The following is a 21,667-nucleotide window of genomic DNA, read 5'->3' as shown; positions in this document are numbered from 1 at the left end:
GCCCTCTGAGGATGGATTATTGTGCAGCAGAGACGCCTCGCTATGGTTCAACAGCACCACAAACTACAACCTCTGAAATGACCGTGCACTAATTTCAAAAAATGGTGGCGGTGTCTATAGGTGCTCTATATACCCTGGCACACAACACACTCATACATTTTCTGTGCCTGTCTTTAGTTTTGTAGATATAAACTAAAACAACATTCTGCAACATGCACGCTCACAGCACAAGGAGAATGTGACTGAATCAAGAAAACAAGATCAAGAAACAGATTTTTAATTCATGCCAAAAGACAAAGATGAAAATTATTCAGTACTTTCAGATTTTCCTGAGTGCTTTATTCTTAAGCAGAGCATGGCAAGACTTACAGCTGATATGTATCCTTCACAACAAATGTCTGTCAATGTAAAGTGCAGCTTAAAGGGAAACTCCACCACTTTTACACATCAGAGTGTCAGCAGCATTGAGGAGCACCACTGCATATGTGTAAAAAGTAGTAAAAGTCAGAATAAAGTATTTGTAGAGCAGACATTAAGTGCTGTGTCTCTTCAGATAAACATTAAGGTACAGTAGCTGTGTGATAATGTGAGGTAGATGACTGACAGGCTGGTTGTGGCCCTGTGCTCCTCAGACCTCTATAACATGCGTCTTTAAAGGAGACCGATTATACTTTTCCTCCAGTGTGTTATATATGTTATTGTGCATGTAAAAACTCTTCTACAGAAAATACTGCTTCTGAGCTCCTTTAACTCTGTGACTTTATGACATCACTCCACATCACCACGTCATTATGTTTAGCTGCTCCTTAAAACGTAAAAATTCATTTAGCATAGTTGCTTTGTTCTGTGGGTCAGGCATGTGTAAGTTGACCAATCAGAGGGGACTTGGTATACAGAAGGCGGGTTCTTAAAGAGACAGGAGTGTCTCAGACAGAAGGGGGGATACAGAGCTGTAGCACTGGACACGTAGCATTTAAACCTGTTCTAGTAGTAACCCAAAATAATATTGGGTAGTTTTCTTTCAGTGAAATAATCATCAGTAGATAAAAAAATATGGATATGATTAATTTCTACATGCTATATCGAAGGCAGCTGGACATGTTTCACCTCTAAAACAAGAGGCTTCTTCTCTTCTACCTACCCGGAGGGGAGTTGAAGGCGTTTAAGTGCTGTGTGAGAGTTAAAACCCTAAAAGAGGTGAAACACCTTCAAGAAACTGGAACCCGTCCAGTTGCCAACGATACAGCACTTAGAATAAACCACGACCTGGATGACCGAGAGCCTTCATCAACATCTATGACAAAGATTTCTCACTTTTACATAGTATTGATTCAATAAATCTTAATAAAAAACAGACATCATCAGGATCAAAAAGCACAAAAAACATTCATACATTTGTTTAGTACAGTTTAAATATTCTTCATTTCACACCCTTCATTTTAGACTGGAAGCAGTCAGTGTCCTGAATTTCCTGAGATTGATCAGATGATTAAGATGAATCATGTTTTATAGTTGTGACAGAGTAGAGAAGCAGGCTGGAGGCTGAGACGCTGCAGCTGAACACAAGTGTTACTGTAGTGTTTCATAAAACCCTTGAAGAAGAATCAAGTCACAGATCAGTTCATGCAGCCTCGAGCCACATTTGAGCTCGTTTACATTCATTTGTGTCTGTGACATTGTGTAAAGGTCCTATAAGAAGAGGTGGACACACATGAAGAAGACGAGGAGATGGAAGAAGAAGAAGGTGGAGTGAGCAGGAGCGTCTGCAGTGGTGGCGACCATGGTGGTGGTGGTGCTGCTGGCGGCTGGAGATAAAAACGCTCCCACCGTCCGAGACAGGAAGTCCCGATAGGTGCTCAGTTTGGTGAAGACCATCACACCCTCTCTGATGTCTGACCGGGTGCTGCTGGTGCTGTTGGTGCTGCTGTTGGTGCTGCTGGTGGTGGAGTTGTTCTGAACCGTCAACACAGCCGCCTGGAACCAGGAGCCGTCCAGCTTACACATGATTGGACCGCCAGAATCACCCTGAACAGAGTCAAGAACATTTTATTATGATAACAGTTTAATGAATTCAACATTTGTCCACATTTTCTCATGAGACTACAGAAACAATCCTTTTTTTCTCTCTTTAGTTTCACTTAATTTGCTTTATGTTCGATACTTTCTTATCCCTTAAAGGAATAGTTCAACATTTTATGAGAGTCAGATGAGAAGGACAGCAGTTATGAATATGAAGCTGGTCATTCATGTGGTGTCTGAATATTCCAAGACATTAGTTCCTGACTGCGGTTATTAACCATCAGTTGTGGTCCACATAGAGTGACCCAGATTAGACAGCACAGTTATTTATCAGCATTAACCGTGAAAACAATTCAGGTTAAACAATATCTTGTGTTTTTTTTAATGAATTAGTGTAGCAACAAGTCAAAAAGCCTTTTCATGCTGCACAGGGCTGAACACATTCTCAGACCCTTCTTAGTCCGGAGGTAAGAGGAAGGAAACCCTGAGAGCTCAACAGTCACTGCCCACTTTTCCCATTCATTCACTCCACTGACATTTCATGAAATCTTTATATAAAGAGTTTTAAGCCTGGAGCCAAGCCAATAAACTATGAGATGAATCGTGACCATAAAACATTTAATTCGGAGCAAAAAAGAATTTGTAAATTGGAAAAAAATGCAAAGGTACAAGACTGTACAGTAATTACATAAGAGTAAAGGAACTACTCATCCCATAAACCATTGCAAATGTAACAGCGATGTCTCTGATTGGTGGAGCTCGCTGTTACCATGGAAATGTTTACCGAACCCGCAAATTTCATGTTTGCTAGTTACTGCTACCACTGAACTCTACAGTCGTTTACCACAGAGCTACCATGGTTTCATTTTCTGACCTACCATGTTGTTTTGGAGATGAGAAGAGTGTCAAAAGGGGTGAAAATCACTACAAGTCTCAGTGGCAGCAGTAACTGGCGAACATAAAATTCGCAAGTTCGGTAAACATTTCCATGGTAACAGCGAGCTCCTCCAATCAGAGATGTCGCAGTTACACATTAGGATTGTGGGTAGTGTAGTACTTTTCCGTGACATCGGCACAGTAACCTACTAAACATCTTGTTTTATGGCGTCAATGTTGTTTCCACATTACAATTTGAAGGTGAATGATCACACCGAAGTAATGTGACGATCCAGTGGGTGCGTGAATGTCGGGTAAGTTACTGAAGTTTCAGATTAAACATCGATGTCTGAAAGAATAAGCTGCTCACCTGCTCCAGTGTAAAAGTTCCTGTACAGATGCTGTCACTCGATGATGCATTCCCACAGTTTACCACCGAGGTCCGGAACTCCTGCAGAGCTTGTTCCTCTAGAGAAAGAGAGAATGATGTGAAACCTCTCAGTCAAACACAGATGGCAGTGCCTACATGGCTGATCTAAAGAGGTAAAATGATGCAGACAGTTGGTTTGACTGTCACACTGTGTCATGGACTCACCTCCTCCTCGCCCGGAGCTCCAGCCAGCAGCCCAGCAGGTCGAGCCCACAGTGAAGGTCTGTCCGTTGTCCAGGCAGATGGGCTGGATGTAGTCGGTCAGGGTGGGCTGGGCTGACAGAAGCAGCACTGCCACGTTAGACCCAGTGAGGTTACTCAGAGTGATGTTTTTCACATTCAGCGTCACCTCGAAGGGGTTGGATCCATTCTGGTTCAAACGACCCAAAACCACGGTCCATTCAGAGGCTACGGGAGAGCTGATGGAGACAGAACGAACCGAATTAGGACACAAAGCATCTGATTACAACAGGGACTGGACCTTCATAGATTCAGTACCAGTGTTAGAACATGTCAATATATCAGCAGCCGACTTTACAAAACAGGCCGTAGAGTTTTATTCCTCTTCTTCAGCCAGAGTGAAATGAGTCAATGTGCAGACGTTGTGACGCTCTTAACAGATTATCCACCATTTTACAGCTGCTTCATACACAATGTAAGCCTACAGGAGAAATTCTTTCTGGGCTGCACTGCATTCAGTGACATTGTAGTTACACAGTTTGCCAACAATGAATATTGGCTCCAGAGCCTGGCGCTCTTCCTGGGGCCTTGGACTGAACCTAAGTACAGGCTCACCAAGCTGCTGGTATGACTGCTGGAAAATCAGGTTTCATTCTCAAGACTTAAACAGACCACCATGACTTCACTCCAGGTGTCTCACCTGGAGAAGCAGTCAGCGCTGCTCAACACAGAGTCCACAGACACCAGAGTTCCTCCACACATGTGAGTTCCATTCTTCTGGAGACTCGCCATCCAGGGCCAAATACCGGCCGTCGCCACTGAGCTTCCTCCCAAAATACGTGTGTTCCTCGGGGCTTGGCCACAAACCACAGCTGGAGAGAAAATCAAAAGGAACACAGTCAAACTTTGTTCAAACCCAACAATGAAGCCCAAAGTTAACCATAACCCTAACCGCCTTGGTTGAAAAGGGGCCAGTGTAAACATCATATGGCTTCAAAGAAGCAGCAGCTGAACCTCTTCATGAATCAAACTGTTGTCGTGCGTACAGAAATATCTAATTCAAAAGCAAAACATAGAATGAGTCACATGCACTCACGTCTGGCTGTGGTGGTTGGAGCGATGGTGGTCGGGGGTGGTGGCAGACCAGCACAGGTGACGCTGAGGTCTCCGTCTGTCCCAGTGGACCTGAAGGTTAAGAATCCAGGCTGGTTGGTGGAGATGTGGCTGTTGATCCAGGTCTGATACCGGGACACTCTGGTGTAGACTCCTGGGAAATTCGGCTCGGCACATCCTCTTCCAAAACTGACGACTCCAGACTGGATCCAGCGACTGTTCTGCTTGCTCACCATCGGACCGCCGGAGTCTCCCTGTGAGGAGACGAACATTCAGGAGAGGGAATCTTTGCAGCAGGTAAACTGTGACACAAACACAGGTGTGACAATGATCACCTGACAGGAGTCCCTCCCTCCTTCACGTAAGCCGGCGCAGATCATGTTGTCTGTGATTCGACCCACTCCATAGTCACAGTTACACTGTCTGTTCCCCACGACCGGCACCTCCACCTCCATCAGGTTTTGTGGGGAAGGAAGGGGCACTGTTGAGACACAAAGCGGTTGAAGCAACCATGACATATTAAGTTAAATGTATCTCTACGCATGGTCAGTCACACTGTCTCTGGAATTAAATCAGATCCAGTTGCACTCTGACCCACCTCCAAATCCAATGGTTCCCCAGCCGGTGACCCAGGAGTCGGTGCCGTTGAAGAAGGTGCTGCCCGATGCTGCGAGGCAGACGGGCCGGATGAAGTTGTTGAACTCCACAGCTGAGGAGAGTCTCAGGAGGGAGATGTCGTTGTCACTGGTAGAAGGGTTGTAGTCAGGATGGTTGATGATCTGTGCCACTGTCCGAGACACAGCATTGGGGTTTGATCCCTCCTGACTCTGACGACCCAGACTCACTGCCAGATTACTTGTGCTGGCTCTGATGTGATCAGCAGAGAAAGACGACAAGACATGAGAAGCTGAGTGAAACTAACAGTGTCCCTGTCACACAGAGGGACTCTCAGGCTCTCACTTTTCATTGAAAGTTAGTTAGGGTGGTAATGAACCCTGATGTTAAACAGCCTGAACCCACTGAGCACTAAATGTTCATGAGATGTGAAATCAACTACTTTGACAATGTTGAAAAGGCATTCAGTGGAGAGCCAGAAGTTTTTTAGCTATCTTCTCAACATCAACTATTGATGCCCAAGAAACAACATTCAGCCTTTGAATACTGAACGACCTGATGAACGCTGCATGACCAAAACACAGCACTTAACGACACGAGACTCGACTTGGAAGTGAAAGACCTGTGACTGACTTGACTTGAGACATGATGCCTTGACTGACTTGTCTTTATTTTGTGTTTCAGTTTAAATACTAATCCAGATTTATCCCGACTGCCAGACTGGGAGCCACTGGCTTACAGAGACATCACAGCATGTTGTTGCTCACCCTGGGAAGCAGTGAGCTGCACTCAGCACCCACTGGTTGTTGATGAGGGATCCTCCACAGAAGTGAGATCCTCTATTTTGCAGACTGACCTGCCAGGGCCAGGCTCCTACAGGGGCCACCTGACCTCCAACAATCCTGGGGTTGAGAGGAGGCTGACCACACACTGAGGAGACACATGACACAAACACAGAGTGAGACCTCCTGTCTGCTCCCTGGATTCCCTCTGTGGTCTCTGACAGCAGCCAGCAGGATTATAACTGCTGGTTTATGATCCTGGGAGTGTGCCGGGGCTCTCAGCTGTGGCTAATCCACCATTCTTTAGTAATAAAGATGAAATATCTAATTTCATAATTAGTCGAGACGTTTCATTGCTTTATTTTTACTCTCTTATAGGTGTGTGTTTACAGGTTTACAGGTCTTGAGGAGTAATACTGCACATGTGAAAAAGTGATATAAAGCCCAGAGTTTGAGCCACAAAGGATCTGTGTAGATGAAGATATTGTGTCATAGAGAGGAAACACACCACATGTACAGAGAATCTAATCTGATCAACTGCCTCCAGTGATGTCACTGAATGGCTCAGTTGCATTGTGGGTAATGTAAGCAGCAGGTTTAGAAAAGGATGACGAACATGTGGAATAAAGGTGATATCTTCGGTTATGACAATAACAGACCAGTGGACTGCTTCTCAAAACCTGGCACCTACATTACCCACAATGCATTTCAGCCACTGAGTGACATCACTGGAGACAGATCTGTGTAAAGGAAAAAAAGAAACTTGAACTCACCATCTGCTTGTGAGTGAGACTCTGAAAAACAGAAAACAAACAAGGATCAGTTTTAAGACAACAATTCTGTTTCGATACAGTATTTACTGACATGTGATGACATTAGCCAGCAAATGTGAGGTTTATACCAACAGTTAGAATCTGCTGAGTCAGACCACCTGAGGCGAGACCAGAGGAATGAACTCTGACTCCTCTTCACACATGATATACTGTAAGAACTGTAGAATCGTTAAAAAAACACTTCCTTTAAACGCAGTAACAAGGAAACAGTTTAATGAGGTCAGTGAGTGACAGTGTGTCTCTTCACAGCCTCCTTTTACACACTGTCATGTTGTTTTAACGGATCTGTGTGTGTGTGTCAGCTGTCCCATCAGACTGGTTTACTGCCTCGTCTGACTGGATGGTGGACATGCTTCCTTATTTTCTGGTCAGACAGGAAACACAGGGAACATAACTGTGATAAGATGCATCTTGGTAGAAAAACACATTCCAGTCCGACACGTCTGGTGAGCTGATTGCAAAAACATTTAAATGCAGAAGATATTTGCTTGTTTCTGTTCAGTTTTTTCAAACAACATTTAATTGGGTGCATCAGCAACACATCTGAGAAAATACAACTGTGAATCTTTCTGTGTGCGTTCATTAAAGGAACATTTCACTGAGTTTCATTTAGCTGAATTTAGCACCGAACAGACAGGAAGTCAAGCACCGAAATAACACTATTACATCCGGCTACTTTTCAAAATAAAACACTCCGTGTTGACACCCGCACACAAATCTCAAAAAAGAGACAAACACAAGATCTTCTAATGTCCTCCGGTCGGGAACACTTCCTGTTGTTGTATTTATAACACAGACCCATAACTGCGGTCGTGAGTGATTATGTGATTATCGTGGAAATTCCTCGGCCTCCTGACGCCAGCTGTCTACCGTTACGTTACTGCACTGAGGCGGACTCAAGCGGAACCGGTGGCGGACTGCGGAGCAAAACCGGATCGGAGCCGTAACGCAGCGGACAGTATCCACTGGAAATTCGGGGTAAGCAACATCACTAAACACTTGGAGCGCGCGCATAATATGAAGCTAAAGGAGTGCAGTGTGTTTGATTGCTATAATGAAAAGAGTAAAGCTAGCCGCTCGGCTAGCAGCCCGGCTAGCCGCTCGGCTAGCAGCCCGGCTAGCAGCCCGGCTAGCAGCCCGGCTAGCAGCCCGGCTAGCCGCTCGGCTAGCAGCCCGGCTAGCAGCCCGGCTAGTGCTGAAGACTGCAGCACCTGGCAGCAGCACCTGGTTTTGTTCCTGTGACGTCAAGTCACCGAGTTTGTGTTTAAGTTGAAGTCATTACAGTTGGCGAGACTTTCAAAAACCATCCTTGTCAAAAACTGATAAAAAATCAGAAAAAAAAGTAGGAAAAAAATTAAAAAGTACTGATAACAGTACTGTTTGTCCAGAATCTTAATGGTACCCTGGCACCGACCCAGTTAGGAGCTGGTACCAAAAAGTACCGGTCCTCAGCATACATGTCTACTCATCAGGAGGAGAACGCCTGATATCAGCCTGTGACGTTTATCAGTTTTCATGCTTTAATCAGATAAAATCGTCACATTTATGTTGTAGTTTTCCACATCCTGTCCAACATTCAGTAATACAAGTCTTTCCATGTGATAAGGAAGTCACCGCCCTGCCAGTTCAGTCAACAGATTTCTTTCTTTTCTCGGCAAACATTTTGCAATCATGGACATAATGAGGTGTGGCTGCATGTTCACCTGAAACCCACCTCCTGCTGACATTCCTCTGAGGCCTGACAACAGAAATCTGTGGTTAAACCGTGTTGGGACGCTCACCTCAGACTGTCAGACCTCAGACAGTTCCCCTACACGTCTTCAAGTTCAGCCACAGAAGTTAATCTACATGCATCCTTTTCAAGGATTAAATTACATAATGATGGTGATTAAAGTGATTTATCTCAGTGTAGGCGTCATGTTCATGTCATTTAACGTGGGTTTGAGTTGAGAACTGACTCTGTTTCTTGGATTGACTCAATGGTATATTTGTTTCTATGCAGGGAGGTTTTCTTTGCACTTCCCTGATTGCACTCATGATCTGATTAATAGGATTATTTCAGCACTGATAAAGTTTCATCTTGTACGTCGTTTTAAATAAGATAAATGAGTCCACAGTAAAAAAAAACAATCAAAGTGTGACTGATGTTCTGTTTGAAATATTCTGTTAAATTCATCCATCTCAGAAAGAAGCAAAATGTAAAGTTGTGAGTTTAAAATATCCGGACTAAGAGTTCAGGTTCTACTGAATCAAATGATGATCAGATGAAAAACAGGAGAGTCACAAGTTTACGAACTGTTCTCGGGTTGGAATTGGAATTATTTTATGTTCTTGTGTCTTTAATAGAAAATAAATTAAGTGACTTTTAGTATCAAATCTGGCGTCAGTGATTGTGATCAGGTGTCTAAAGCGTCTGTTTGTAACAGTGATGCTGACACTGTGGGTGTCCCAACACTTTGGGAGTTTGGGTCGAGTCAGCCGCCACCTGAGAGGTTCAATAATCGACGAGTTGGGAATGAGACTCAAAAATCAACTTTCCTACTAACAGGAAAAACACCAAATGTTGGAGGAAATGATGAGCATTCACTAAATATTCAGGTAAATTCATCCATTCTCAGACAAAAGCAAAAAGTTGTGACTTTAAATGAGCTGGATTGAAACTTCAGAGGAGAGTGAGGAGCCCGAACACTGTTCTGGGATTGAGGGATTATTTAATCTTTGTGTCAGAGTGAATCTCACAGCATCAGTGTCTCTGTCTGACCAACAGGAGCTTTAAAAAGATGTTCTTAGATGTTTACAGACATTCATCAGAATATTATCCTCTGTGTTTCTCAATGACAAACTGCTCATCCTACATTTCTTTAACTGACCATGTCCAAACAAGTGCAGAGTGGGTCGGGTCAGCATCTCAAAGCCAGTTGAGGATGAGACTCAAAGATGAATTTTCTAACAAAGTGGACCTGTAACTGTCAAATGTGGAGCGACTGAATGTATGGGCTAAGTTATTTAACTTTACTGAGTATAAACGGTCAAAACACACTCAGAAAAACCTCCAAATGTTCTCGTCTGTGGAACAAATGAAAACTGTTTTGTATTTATTGTACGTGTGTTCTGTGGGAGGAAGCTGTTGTGTCTGTCTCGTGTTGGTTCGTCAGTCAAAAGAACAAATCACATGTGTGAAAAAATTAACATCTCACTTCATATAAAAACATGTAATTGTGATCATATTACACACACAAAACTGCAATAAAAACGTGTGACGCATGACTTTCAGCAGAATAAACACAGACGTTACGGTACAGTAACAATATTTATTTTTCTTCTGTCTTCTATCATTCTCTTTAAATCCTGTTTATATCCACAGTGTGATGTTTATTGTTCAAATAGGAGCAGCTCAAACGTTCAGGGAAGACAAACTTGGAAGTCAAAATTGGACTTTTTAGATCATCAAGTGGAAAGAAACCTCCAAAAATCCCTGAAGCGTGAATAAATCCCTCACTAACACCAGCAGCTGAGGACATGTGTGGTAAAGTGTGATCTAGAGATGGAGAAGCGACAGAATGACGGCAGTGACTGACACTCAGTGAGTGTAGTCACTTACTGTTTACAGAGAGAAGGAAATAAGTCATCTTAGTTTTATGTCTCAAGGCGAAATGAAGTCACGAATTCCTCGAACTGGAACATGTTGTTTCCTGTTACTCCAAAGCCAGAAGTAAATAATGAGCATGAAGTTTTTTCTTGACAGCATTTAATCTTTTCTACATTTATCTGACGACTGCAGCTGCTGATTGTTAAACATTTATTTTATATGGTTGTTTCTATATATGTTATGTTATTCCTATTTCCCAAAAGTATCAACACATTATACTTTTGGACGCTGCGACAGGCTCCACTCAACACTTTGATTTTCTGCATTTTGTTGTAAAAAGTTGAATTTGGAACACATGATTTGCCTTTTCTTCTCTTACTGGATTATAGCTTTTAAATTCCTCCTCAGTGTGTTTCCTCTTCAGCAGATCTCAAACACGATTGGTTCAGGTGTGTGCGGTGAGGACGGTCCTTACCTGGCGTCAGGAGGGTCAGCAGAGCCGCCACACGGATCAGTTTGTAGAGAGCCATGACTGTAAATCCATAACATCAGACGTGCAGCAGCGTATTTAACCTTCTTTCCCCTCCCTCGCTCCCTCTCTCTACCTCTCTCACTCACAGCCTCACCTGTCAGGTGACACGCCTCACACCTCACTGCTAATCACCTGTTTCACTTCATCAAACCTGTCAGACTCTGAGCTAACTCAAGTTAAGAACAATGTGGAGGGATTTGCTCTTGACTTGAGTGTTTCCTTCTCATCTTTTCTTACAGTTCAACTATAACTAAAATTCAGAAAAAATGTACTTTTAACATTTATTTGAAGTAACTTTGTTCTTCAAATAAAGATCATAAATACAACATGTTAAAAAAGGTTATTGATGTTTATGAGCTGTTGCCATGAGACAAATTCAAGATGAAGTTCAACTATATATTTCTATATTTCAGCAATAAATCAAATATGAGAGAACAAAGTAGAACAGATGTTGAGTGTCAGTCTTTCTCCTCCTGATCGTGTGATGACCCCTCAGATTTATCGGGTGGCCCGACCCAGTTAGTTTGGGAACCACTGGACTGAACCAGCTACCTGTATATGAAGTAGGTCAAAGTGTCTCCACAGCCAGTAATCTGCTGCTCTACCACTGATGCATCAGTGAATTATGTAATAATGTCACATAATCAGTCATGTTCACTTGTAATAGATTACAGTAAATGATCCAAACAGGAAGGATCAACAGAGTTTGAGTTCTGTGGGAGCCAAAGGAAGCGTCTGAACATACATCTAATACACCTGTGGAGGTGATGAACACGTTAACCATCACAAAGTATTTTTAATATAATGAGTTTTACTGAACTGAAAATGTACATATGATGAAGATTTAAAGATGAAATTATGAAAAATTATCATTATTATCACCATAAATTATAATGATAATTATTATTTCTAATCTGATGATTGACATGATTGCCTTACAATGGAACTATTTTTCTTGTTTTCATCATTGTTTCTTTAACTGGCGGACACAAAAGATGTGGGCGGGTATTCACAAGTCCCTCTCGTCCCTCAGACGTTCTGAACAGTGTTGACAGACTTTAACCGAGCTCACCTGACCACATTCCTACAACGTCCTGTTGAATATGACACTCAGCCACAGTTTCATCTTTTAGTCTTTAACTTGTCGTAGTTGTTAATAGGTGCATTTGCTCTTGTCTGTCACAACTGGGCTGTTCTCCTTTAATTAGTTAATTTGTAGAAATAATTAACTAAACCTTGACGGTCAACAACATGCGGGACATGATGGGAGAACTGAGAAGTAGAAGTCGTGACTGAACCAATCACTGTTTATTTACATTAGACGAGCGCAGCCATGTGACCACGCCCCCCCAGTGAAAGTGCTGACACCATATTGAAAACCTGCTACAAATTATCAGCAGTTGATAGAAAAATATATGACAAATATTTCTTACATTTACATAGTATTGATTCAATAAATCATAATAAAAACAGAAATCATCAGGTTCAAAAACCACAAACAACATTTATACATTTGTTCAATACAGCTTAATAATTCATTTCTTCATTTTAGACTGGAAGCAGTCAGTGTCCTGAATTTCCTGAGACTGATCAGATGATTAAGATGAATCATGTTTTATAGTTGTGACAGAGTAGAGAAGCAGGCTGGAGGCTGAGACGCTGCAGCTGAACACAAGTGTTACTGTAGTGTTTCATAAAACCCTTGAAGAAGAATCAAGTCACAGATCAGTTCATGCAGCCTCGAGCCACATTTGAGCTCGTTTACATTCATTTGTGTCTGTGACATTGTGTAAAGGTCCTATAAGAAGAGGTGGACACACATGAAGAAGACGAGGAGATGGAAGAAGAAGAAGGTGGAGTGAGCAGGAGCGTCTGCAGTGGTGGCGACCATGGTGGTGGCGGTGCTGCTGGCGGCTGGAGATAAAAACGCTCCCACCGTCCGAGACAGGAAGTCCCGATAGGTGCTCAGTTTGGTGAAGACCATCACACCCTCTCTGATGTCTGACCGGGTGCTGCTGGTGGTGGAGTTGTTCTGAACCACCAACACAGCCGCCTGGAACCAGGAGCCGTCCAGCTTACACATGATTGGACCGCCAGAATCACCCTGAACAAACAGGAAGACGGATACAGTCAAAAACAACATGTTTGTATGATAACAGTTAATGAATTGTACAATAGAACACTTAGCACAGTTAATGCTTTCTTAGCGTGACGCTAACAGCTGCTCTAAACTGGGTCTATGGAGCACAGCAAAACATAGGTCCACAGACGTTGGCTGCTTGGACTTGTGCCTGGTGCTTTTGGCCCGGGGCTTGAAACACACAGTGTGAAAAGCTTTAAAAGCACTTTGTAATATAAGTTTTCAGACTGCAATACACAATACAACACATCTTCTTTGTAGTGTTCATGTTCTTTCCACAATACAATCTGAAAGCTCATGAAGACAATGAAGTCAGAAGAACAACTACAAACTTTGGAAATGTGACCAGTGGGTGCGTGAATGTCGGGTAAGTTACTGAAGTTTCAGATTAAACATCGATGTCTGAAAGAATAAGCTGCTCACCTGCTCCAGTGTAAAAGTTCCTGTACAGATGCTGTCACTCGATGATGCATTCCCACAGTTTACCACCGAGGTCCGGAACTCCTGCAGAGCTTGTTCCTCTAGAGAAAGAGAGAATGATGTGAAACATCTCAGTCAAACACAGATGGCAGTGCCTACATGGCTGATCTAAAGAGGTAAAATGATGCAGACAGTTGGTTTGACTGTCACACTGTGTCATGGACTCACCTCCTCCTCGCCCGGAGCTCCAGCCAGCAGCCCAGCAGGTCGAGCCCACAGCGAAGGTCTGTCCGTTGTCCAGGCAGATGGGCTGGATGTAGTCGGTCAGGGTGGGCTGGGCTGACAGAAGCAGCACTGCCACGTTAGACCCAGTGAGGTTACTCAGAGTGATGTTTTTCACATTCAGCGTCACCTCGAAGGGGTTGGATCCATTCTGGTTCAAACGACCCAAAACCACGGTCCATTCAGAGGCTACGGGAGAGCTGATGGAGACAGAACGACACAAATAGACAAAGAGTTCATCTCTCTGTGGACGACCTGAAGCCACAGTTCTCATCTCTTACTGTCCTTTGTTCTCATAACCTTTGAGATGTTTTATGGTTTGATGTTAAAACTGCAACACAGCAGCTTTTAGATATGTCACTAGCTGTTTTCAGTCTTTTACAGCGTTTGTTTTCACCCAAAGGGCATCATGGTCGTTCTGTGACATGTTGCTGCTCTGATTTATATTAACAGACCATCCATGGCTTCACTCCAGGTGTCTCACCTGGGGAAGCAGTCAGCGTTGCTCAACACAGAGTCCACAGACACCAGAGTTCCTCCACACATGTGATTTCCATTCTTCTGGAGACTCGCCATCCAGGGCCAAATACCGGCCGTCGCCACTGAGCTTCCTCCTGAAATGCGGGTGTTTCTCGGGGCTTGGCCACAAACCACAGCTGGAGAGAAAAACGGAAAGTACGCAATCATATTTTCTTTGAATGATTCTGACCAGATACTGTAGATCCTACATAGACTGTATGGAGATCTATCATCACAGTGTCACGTTGTATTGTCAAACTTTGCTGAAACCCAAGAGTGAAGAACAGTGGAGTGTTTTGTTTGAATATTCACTCTGTATGAACATTTTACAGCTTCGATGAGAAGGTGGAAGAAGCTGATCTCCATTATTTATGAAACTGATGAAAAGTTTTATCACTAATGAAAGTGTACAAAAATATCTAAATTAAAAGCTAAGGGTCTGTGCTCAAAGACACTCACGTTTGGCTGTGGTTGCTGGATCTGTCGCAGTGGTTGGAGCTGTGGTGGTGGTTGCTGGAGCTGTTGTGGTGGTTGCTGGAGCTGCGGTGGTGGTTGCTGGAGCTGCGGTGGTGGTTGCTGGAGCTGTTGTGGTGGTTGCTAAAGCTGTGGAGGCGGTGCTGTTGGAGGCTGGTGATAAGAAAACTCTAACTGTCTGAGCCAGAAAGGTCTCATAGGTGCTCATTTTGGTGAATACCATTACACCCTCTCTGGTTTCTGATCGTGTGCTGCTGGTGCTGCTGGTGGAGTTGTTCTGAACCACCAACACAGCCGCCTGGAACCAGGAGCCGCCCACCTTACACATGATTGGGCCGCCAGAATCACCCTGAACAAAGACGCACCACAAAGACTTCAACACACTAGCTTGTAAGTTCTGCCCCTGGCTGACAATCTAAAAATAGCACAAAAAGTAAGGAAATTTGTGTTTGGCAGATTATTTCTTTGTTGTAACAATGCTTCTTGGTAATGCATCTTATACCGTTGAAAAGCCTGTTTATTTCCCTTTCAAATGATGCCACATTTGTAAGGTCTGAAAGAATAAGCTGCTCACCTGCTCCAGTGTAAAAGTTCCTGTACAGATGCTGTCACTCGATGATGCATTCCCACAGTTTACCACCGAGGTCCGGAACTCCTGCAGAGCTTGTTCCTCTAGAGAAAGAGAGAATGATGTGAAACCTCTCAGTCAAACACAGACGGCAGTGCCTACATGGCTGATCTAAAGAGGTAAAATGATGCAGACAGTTGGTTTGACTGTCACACTGTGTCATGGACTCACCTCCTCCTCGCCCGGAGCTCCAGCCAGCAGCCCAGCAGGTCGAGCCCACAGCGAAGGTCTGTCTGTTGTCCAGGCAGATGGGCTGGATGTAGTCGGTCAGGGTGGGCTGGGCTGACAGAAGCAGCACTGCCACGTTAGACCCAGTGAGGTTACTCAGAGTGATGTTTTTCACATTCAGCGTCACCTCGAAGGGGTTGGATCCATTCTGGTTCAAACGACCCAAAACCACGGTCCATTCAGAGGCTACGGGAGAGCTGATGGAGACAGAACGAACCGAATTAGGACACAAAGCATCTGATTACAACAGGGACTGGACCTTCATAGATTCAGCTTCTTAAAGACAATTTTGACGTTATTATCCTCCAAATGGTGTTTTTCTGTTAAACATGTCATGAGCAGAATAACAAGTCAACACCATAGCTGAGCATTTCTGACCTAAATAATCGATCATGTCAACATAGAAGAGGGCAGCCCATTTGGGTACTTTGCTCTTGTCTCATGCCCCGCCACTTTTTGCCTGAAAACGGCGCCTCAAATCGGGCTGGCCATTAATGCAAATTCTGGCATGTCTGCTAATTTAATAGCATGAAATAAGAATACTGCATGGATTTGTAACTATTGGGAGCCCAGATGTGATGTGCAGACAGACGGACAATCATGTTGTTGTTGATCTATGTTCAGCGTCATTTTATAGAAATAATTAAAGAAACAGCGGATGATGAGTGATGTTTCAATCCTAGTGTCCATCAAAGTGGACAAACCTGACACACACAACCATCTTATTAAATGTCCAGGTCATCTATCATCTTTTCTGTCATTAGGTCTCTTTATGTCGCTGTTTTCTGTTTTATAATCTATCTGATGTGACTTTTGAATGTGGCGAAGCAGGGTCGCTGTCTTTGTTTTGACGCTGTGTTCCTCATTACAAGACCGCTGACTCTGAGCTGAGAAGAGTGACACTCCAGGTGTCTCACCTGGGGAAGCAGTCAGCGCTGCTCAACACAGAGTCCACGGCCACCAGAGTTCCTCCACACATGTGATTTCCATTCTTCTGGAGACTCGCCATCCAGGGCCAAATACCAGCTGTCGCCACTGAGCTTCCTCCTGAAATGCGGGTGTTTCTCGGGGCTTGGCCACAAACCACAGCTGGAGAGAACAACGGAAAGTACACAGTCATATTTTCTTTGAATGATTCTGACCAGACACTGTAGATTCATAGACTGTACAGTGATCTGTCGTCACAGTGTCATGTTGTATTGCCAAACTTTGTTCAAACCCAACAGTGAAGAACAGTGGAGTGTTTTGTTTGAATATTCACTCTACAAAAACATTTTATAGCCTCGATGAGAAGGTGGAAGAAGCTGAACTCCATTATTAATGAAACTGACAAAAGGTTTTATCACCAGTGAAAGTGTACAAAAATATCTAAATTAAAAGCTAAATGTCTGCGCTTACGAAGTCAAAGACACTCACGTTTGGCTGTGGTTGCTGGAGTTGTAGTTGTTGTTGGAGTTGTAGTTGTTGTTGGAGTTGTAGTTGTTGTTGGAGCTGTAGTTGTTGTTGGAGTTGTAGTTGTTGTTGGAGTTGTAGTTGTTGTTGGAGTTGTAGTTGTTGTTGGAGCTGTAGTTGTTGTTGGAGTTGTAGTTGTTGTTGGAGTTGTAGTTGTTGTTGGAGTTGTAGTTGTTGTTGGAGCGATGGTGGTCGGGGGTGGTGGCAGACCAGCACAGGTGACGCTGAGGTCTCCGTCTGTCCCAGTGGACCTGAAGGTTAAGAATCCAGGCTGGTTGGTGGAGATGTGGCTGTTGATCCAGGTCTGATACCAGGACACTCTGGTGTAGACTCCTGGGAAATTCGGCTCGGCACATCCTCTTCCAAAACTGACGACTCCAGACTGGATCCAGCGACTGTTCTGCTTGCTCACCATCGGACCGCCGGAGTCTCCCTGTGAGGAGACGAACATTCAGGAGAGGGAATCTTTGCAGCAGGTAAACTGTGACACAAACACAGGTGTGACAATGATCACCTGACAGGAGTCCCTCCCTCCTTCACGTAAGCCGGCGCAGATCATGTTGTCTGTGATTCGACCCACTCCATAGTCACAGTTACACTGTCTGTTCCCCACGACCGGCACCTCCACCTCCATCAGGTTTTGTGGGGAAGGAAGGGGCACTGTTGAGACACAAAGCGGTTGAAGCAACCATGACATATTAAGTTAAATGTATCTCTACGCATGGTCAGTCACACTGTCTCTGGAATTAAATCAGATCCAGTTGCACTCTGACCCACCTCCAAATCCGATTCTTCCCCAGCCGGTGACCCAGGAGTCGGTGCCGTTGAAGAAGGTGCTGCCCGATGCTGCGAGGCAGACGGGCCTGATGAAGTTGTTGAACTCCACAGCTGAGGAGAGTCTCAGGAGGGAGATGTCGTTGTCACTGGTAGAAGGGTTGTAGTCAGGATGGTTGATGATCTGTGCCACTGTCCGAGACACAGCATTGGGGTTTGATCCCTCCTGACTCTGACGACCCAGACTCACTGCCAGATTACTTGTGCTGGCTCTGATGTGATCAGCAGAGAAAGACAACAAGACATGAGGAGCTGAGTGAAACTAACAGTGTCCCTGTCACACAGAGGGACTCTCAGGCTCTCACTTTTCATTGAAAGTTAGTTAGGGTGGTAATGAACCCTGATGTTAAACAGCCTGAACTCTCGGTGGAGTTCCCTTTTCATTTTCTCCTTCACTTCTTGACAGAGATTTGCACACAAGTCATTGTTCCTTGGGGTTAAGTCAACTTGAGTCGCTATGTCGACAACTTTCAAATTTTCATCAGAAAATAAATGACATGAGACTCCACTTGGAAATGAAAGAGCTGATGACTTAAATCACTCGTCTATTTTTGTTGTTCAGTCTAAGTATTAATACAGATTCATTCTGAAGAGGACCTGACCAAGCCCCCAGGAAAAGCGCCAGGCTTTGATGCCAGTTTTTGTATTGGTCAAGCTAAACATTTGGATTAACTGAGCAGTTTTAGTAGGATTTCACGTGGCTCCATCTCGAAGGCTGTGCCCAGGCTTTAATGTAATGTCCTTGTCCTGACTGCCAGACTGGGAGCCACTGGCTTACAGAGACATCACAGCATGTTGTTGCTCACCCTGGGACGCAGTGAGCTGCACTCAGCACCCACTGGTTGTTGATGAGGGATCCTCCACAGAAGTGAGATCCTCTATTTTGCAGACTGACCTGCCAGGGCCAGGCTCCTACAGGGGCCACCTGACCTCCAACAATCCTGGTGTTGAGAGGAGGCTGACCACACACTGAGGAGACACATGACACAAACACAGAGTGAGACCTCCTGTCTGCTCCCTGGATTCCCTCTGTGGTCTCTGACAGCAGCCAGCAGGATTATAACTGCTGGTTTAGAAAAAGACGAAGGACGTGCAGAATAAAGAAGGTGAGCTTTGGTTATGACAGTAACTGTCAGTGAGTGGAGACAGATGGAGACAGATCTGTGTAAAACTGGTGGAGTGACCAAACGTTACCAAACATCTCAAAAACACTTTGGAAATGTCCTAAATGACGGAGGGACAGTCAGGAAGGAAAAAAAGAAACTTGAACTCACCATCTGCTTGTGAGTGAGACTCTGAAAAACAGAAAACAAACAACAATCACAGGTGCTATAGTGACATGACATTAGCTGCCTTAAATCATCGGCAAATCCTCTAAAAACCAGAAGATTAGACTGTTTGTGCATCTAGCTGATGAGCATTACTATTATGTTGATTCTGTTGAGCTGTTCTACACAATGTGACAAGTTAAAATGATCTGTTTTGTGTGTTTTGGGAGCTTTTTTGTGCCTTTATTGATAAGACAGCTGAAGATGGGACTAGACACAATCTGTCCTCCAGTATTTCAGATACTCTGGTGTGTTGCATTGCTTGTTTACTAGAACTTGTTTCCTCCAGTACAGTAACAGAGTTCAGGCTCTGACATGGACTCAGAGTATCAGAGTAAAAAGTCTCCCTTTGAAGGACATTTGTGCTCAAAGCTAACTGAAGCTCACGTCATATTAATAGAATTCAAAGACTATTAAAGTTAAAGGTAGAATCAGCAGGATTTGTCCCAGCTGTTCCTGAACGCACCACAAAGACAGCTGATTGTTGAGTCTCATTCCCAGGACGTCAAATAGACACATGTTGGGTTGGTAAAGCGTCCCGAGCAGCAACAAAGAGAGAAAATCAGAAACTCTCTGCAGATACGAGACACTAACACGCCTTTTCTCCACATTCCAGCCTCCCTCTCTGTCTGTTTACGGCTTCTTACGGCTTTTACGTCTTTGTTTCATCTTGCTGATAGGTCGGCATCAGTTTTGGGATGTTGGGAAGGCGACACCCATACACCCATAATTTCTATCAAACGCATCAAATTAAAGTAACAAGAGTGTTTTGAAAATGTGAGGAGGAGAAAGTTTAGATGTTTGTGTTCAGAGATGGAAGTCACAGAGATGCTAAACATTTAGCAGGTGAGTTTTGGGACATACACTCTGAATCTTTCTACAGCTGTCAAGGATCAGGACAAAACCTCCAACACACGGTTCATCTCTCATTTGCAATCAAGAATGAATTGAAATAACTCATTTTAACAACAACGTTTCAGTGCACAGATTCCTGATGAATGACCTGATAATGAACTTCGACCCTCGAACTTCTCATACCCACCTGTCGATCCACAGGTGTGAGAAAAAAAAGGTTTTATTTGGTCTATCAAGGATAAAATTGGAATAATTACACTGATTAAAGTTACTCATCTCCGTGCACGTCATGTCAAAATGAACAGATTTCTTTGTCTTGGATTTACTAAATGTTCCTGAATGTTGGTCTCTTCAAACCACAACTTTACAATAACTCAGTTAATGCCAAGCATCCTCAAAATTGGTTAAAAGTTTTATAAACATAGGAGAAGAAGAAGAAGCCTGCAAGGGTTTAAAATGCCCTCATTATATTTTAATGCATCCACACAATCCTCACCAGACACCAAATCTGTGAATATTAATAAAGGCACAAATGTTTCTAGCTGATTTGTCCGTTTTCACGCCAAGCTTCACTGAACTTTCATTTTATACACGCACATTTTATAGCTTTTAACTTCCTCCTCAGTGTGTTTCCTCTTCAGCAGATCTCAAACACGATTGGTTCAGGTGTGTGAGGTGAGGATGGTCCTTACCTGGTGTCAGGAGAGTCAGCAGAGCTGCCACACAGATCACTTTGTAGAGAGTCATGACTGTGAACCTCTACCATCAGACATGCAGTGGTGTATATAACCCTCCTCTCTCCTCCCTCTCTCTGCAGCAGCACATACCTGTCTGACAAACAACGCTACCTGTCTCACAAACAATGCTTCCTCTTCCAGGACACATACTCCACTGCAAATCAGCTGTTTCACCTGCTCACAGCAAACACGCCAGTCCTGAGATAAGATCCACTCCAGTGCTGCTCTCTCTACTTTAACTACATTGCAGAGGAAAATTGACTTTTTACATTTTCCATGACACAATTAAATGACTTTACATGAAAAAAACAACAACATATTAATACAGATTCAGCCTCTGTGGATTGTAAAAAAAAAAAAAAAAACTACAAAAAACTGTGTGGAGATGTTTATGAGCTGTTGTCGGTTCCACCAAAGAGACAAACATAAAGAACAATAATTCAAAGACTACAGAAAACTCTGGAACAGATTAGTGTCTGAAATGGAGCTTTCTTCTTTAGGGCCTGTGTCCGAGGAAGTGGGTGTACGACGTGATAGACAGGAGACATAATACAGTGAATATTACTGTGAGTTCGTTTCAGAAACAACTGAAAAAAAACACCTGAATCATGTGACGACCCCTCAGATTTATCTGGTGACCTTTGATGGGGCCCGACCCCGATGTTTGTAACCACCTCACTGTACAGGAAGTAGTTCAAAGAGTCTCCAACTGTGAAACGCTGCTCTGAAACTGATGCATCAGTATGTGATGTGTGTGATAAGGTCACGTGGCCATTTTTACTTGTAATGGATTACATTCCT

General features: G+C 43.7%; 1 protein-coding gene across 1 annotated transcript; it reads right to left on the bottom strand.

Annotated features, from left to right (window-relative positions):
* Positions 1-261: 261 nt before the first annotated feature.
* LOC119013817 (transmembrane protease serine 9-like) lies at positions 262-21,370 on the bottom strand. The gene is made up of 25 exons (XM_037088669.1): positions 20,822-21,370; positions 19,221-19,241; positions 18,753-18,915; positions 17,890-18,158; positions 17,627-17,772; positions 17,225-17,545; positions 17,077-17,122; positions 16,578-16,749; positions 15,604-15,857; positions 15,379-15,476; positions 14,790-15,153; positions 14,296-14,467; positions 13,758-14,011; positions 13,533-13,630; positions 12,774-13,073; positions 10,913-10,985; positions 6,789-6,809; positions 6,001-6,163; positions 5,217-5,485; positions 4,954-5,099; positions 4,602-4,872; positions 4,206-4,377; positions 3,491-3,744; positions 3,266-3,363; positions 262-2,025 (listed from the first exon to the last, which is right to left on the bottom strand). The coding sequence occupies exons 1-25, from the start codon at positions 20,874-20,876 to the stop codon at positions 1,690-1,692; spliced, it is 4,536 nt and encodes a 1,511-aa protein (XP_036944564.1). The 5' UTR covers positions 20,877-21,370; the 3' UTR covers positions 262-1,689.
* Between the last annotated feature and the right edge of the window lie 297 nt (positions 21,371-21,667).

This window comes from Acanthopagrus latus, chromosome 23, assembly GCF_904848185.1.
Source record: "Acanthopagrus latus isolate v.2019 chromosome 23, fAcaLat1.1, whole genome shotgun sequence".
Classification (NCBI taxonomy): Eukaryota; Metazoa; Chordata; class Actinopteri; order Spariformes; family Sparidae; genus Acanthopagrus; species Acanthopagrus latus.
Note: the sequence above shows the minus strand (reverse complement) of the source record. Positions and strands in the feature narration are given on the sequence as shown.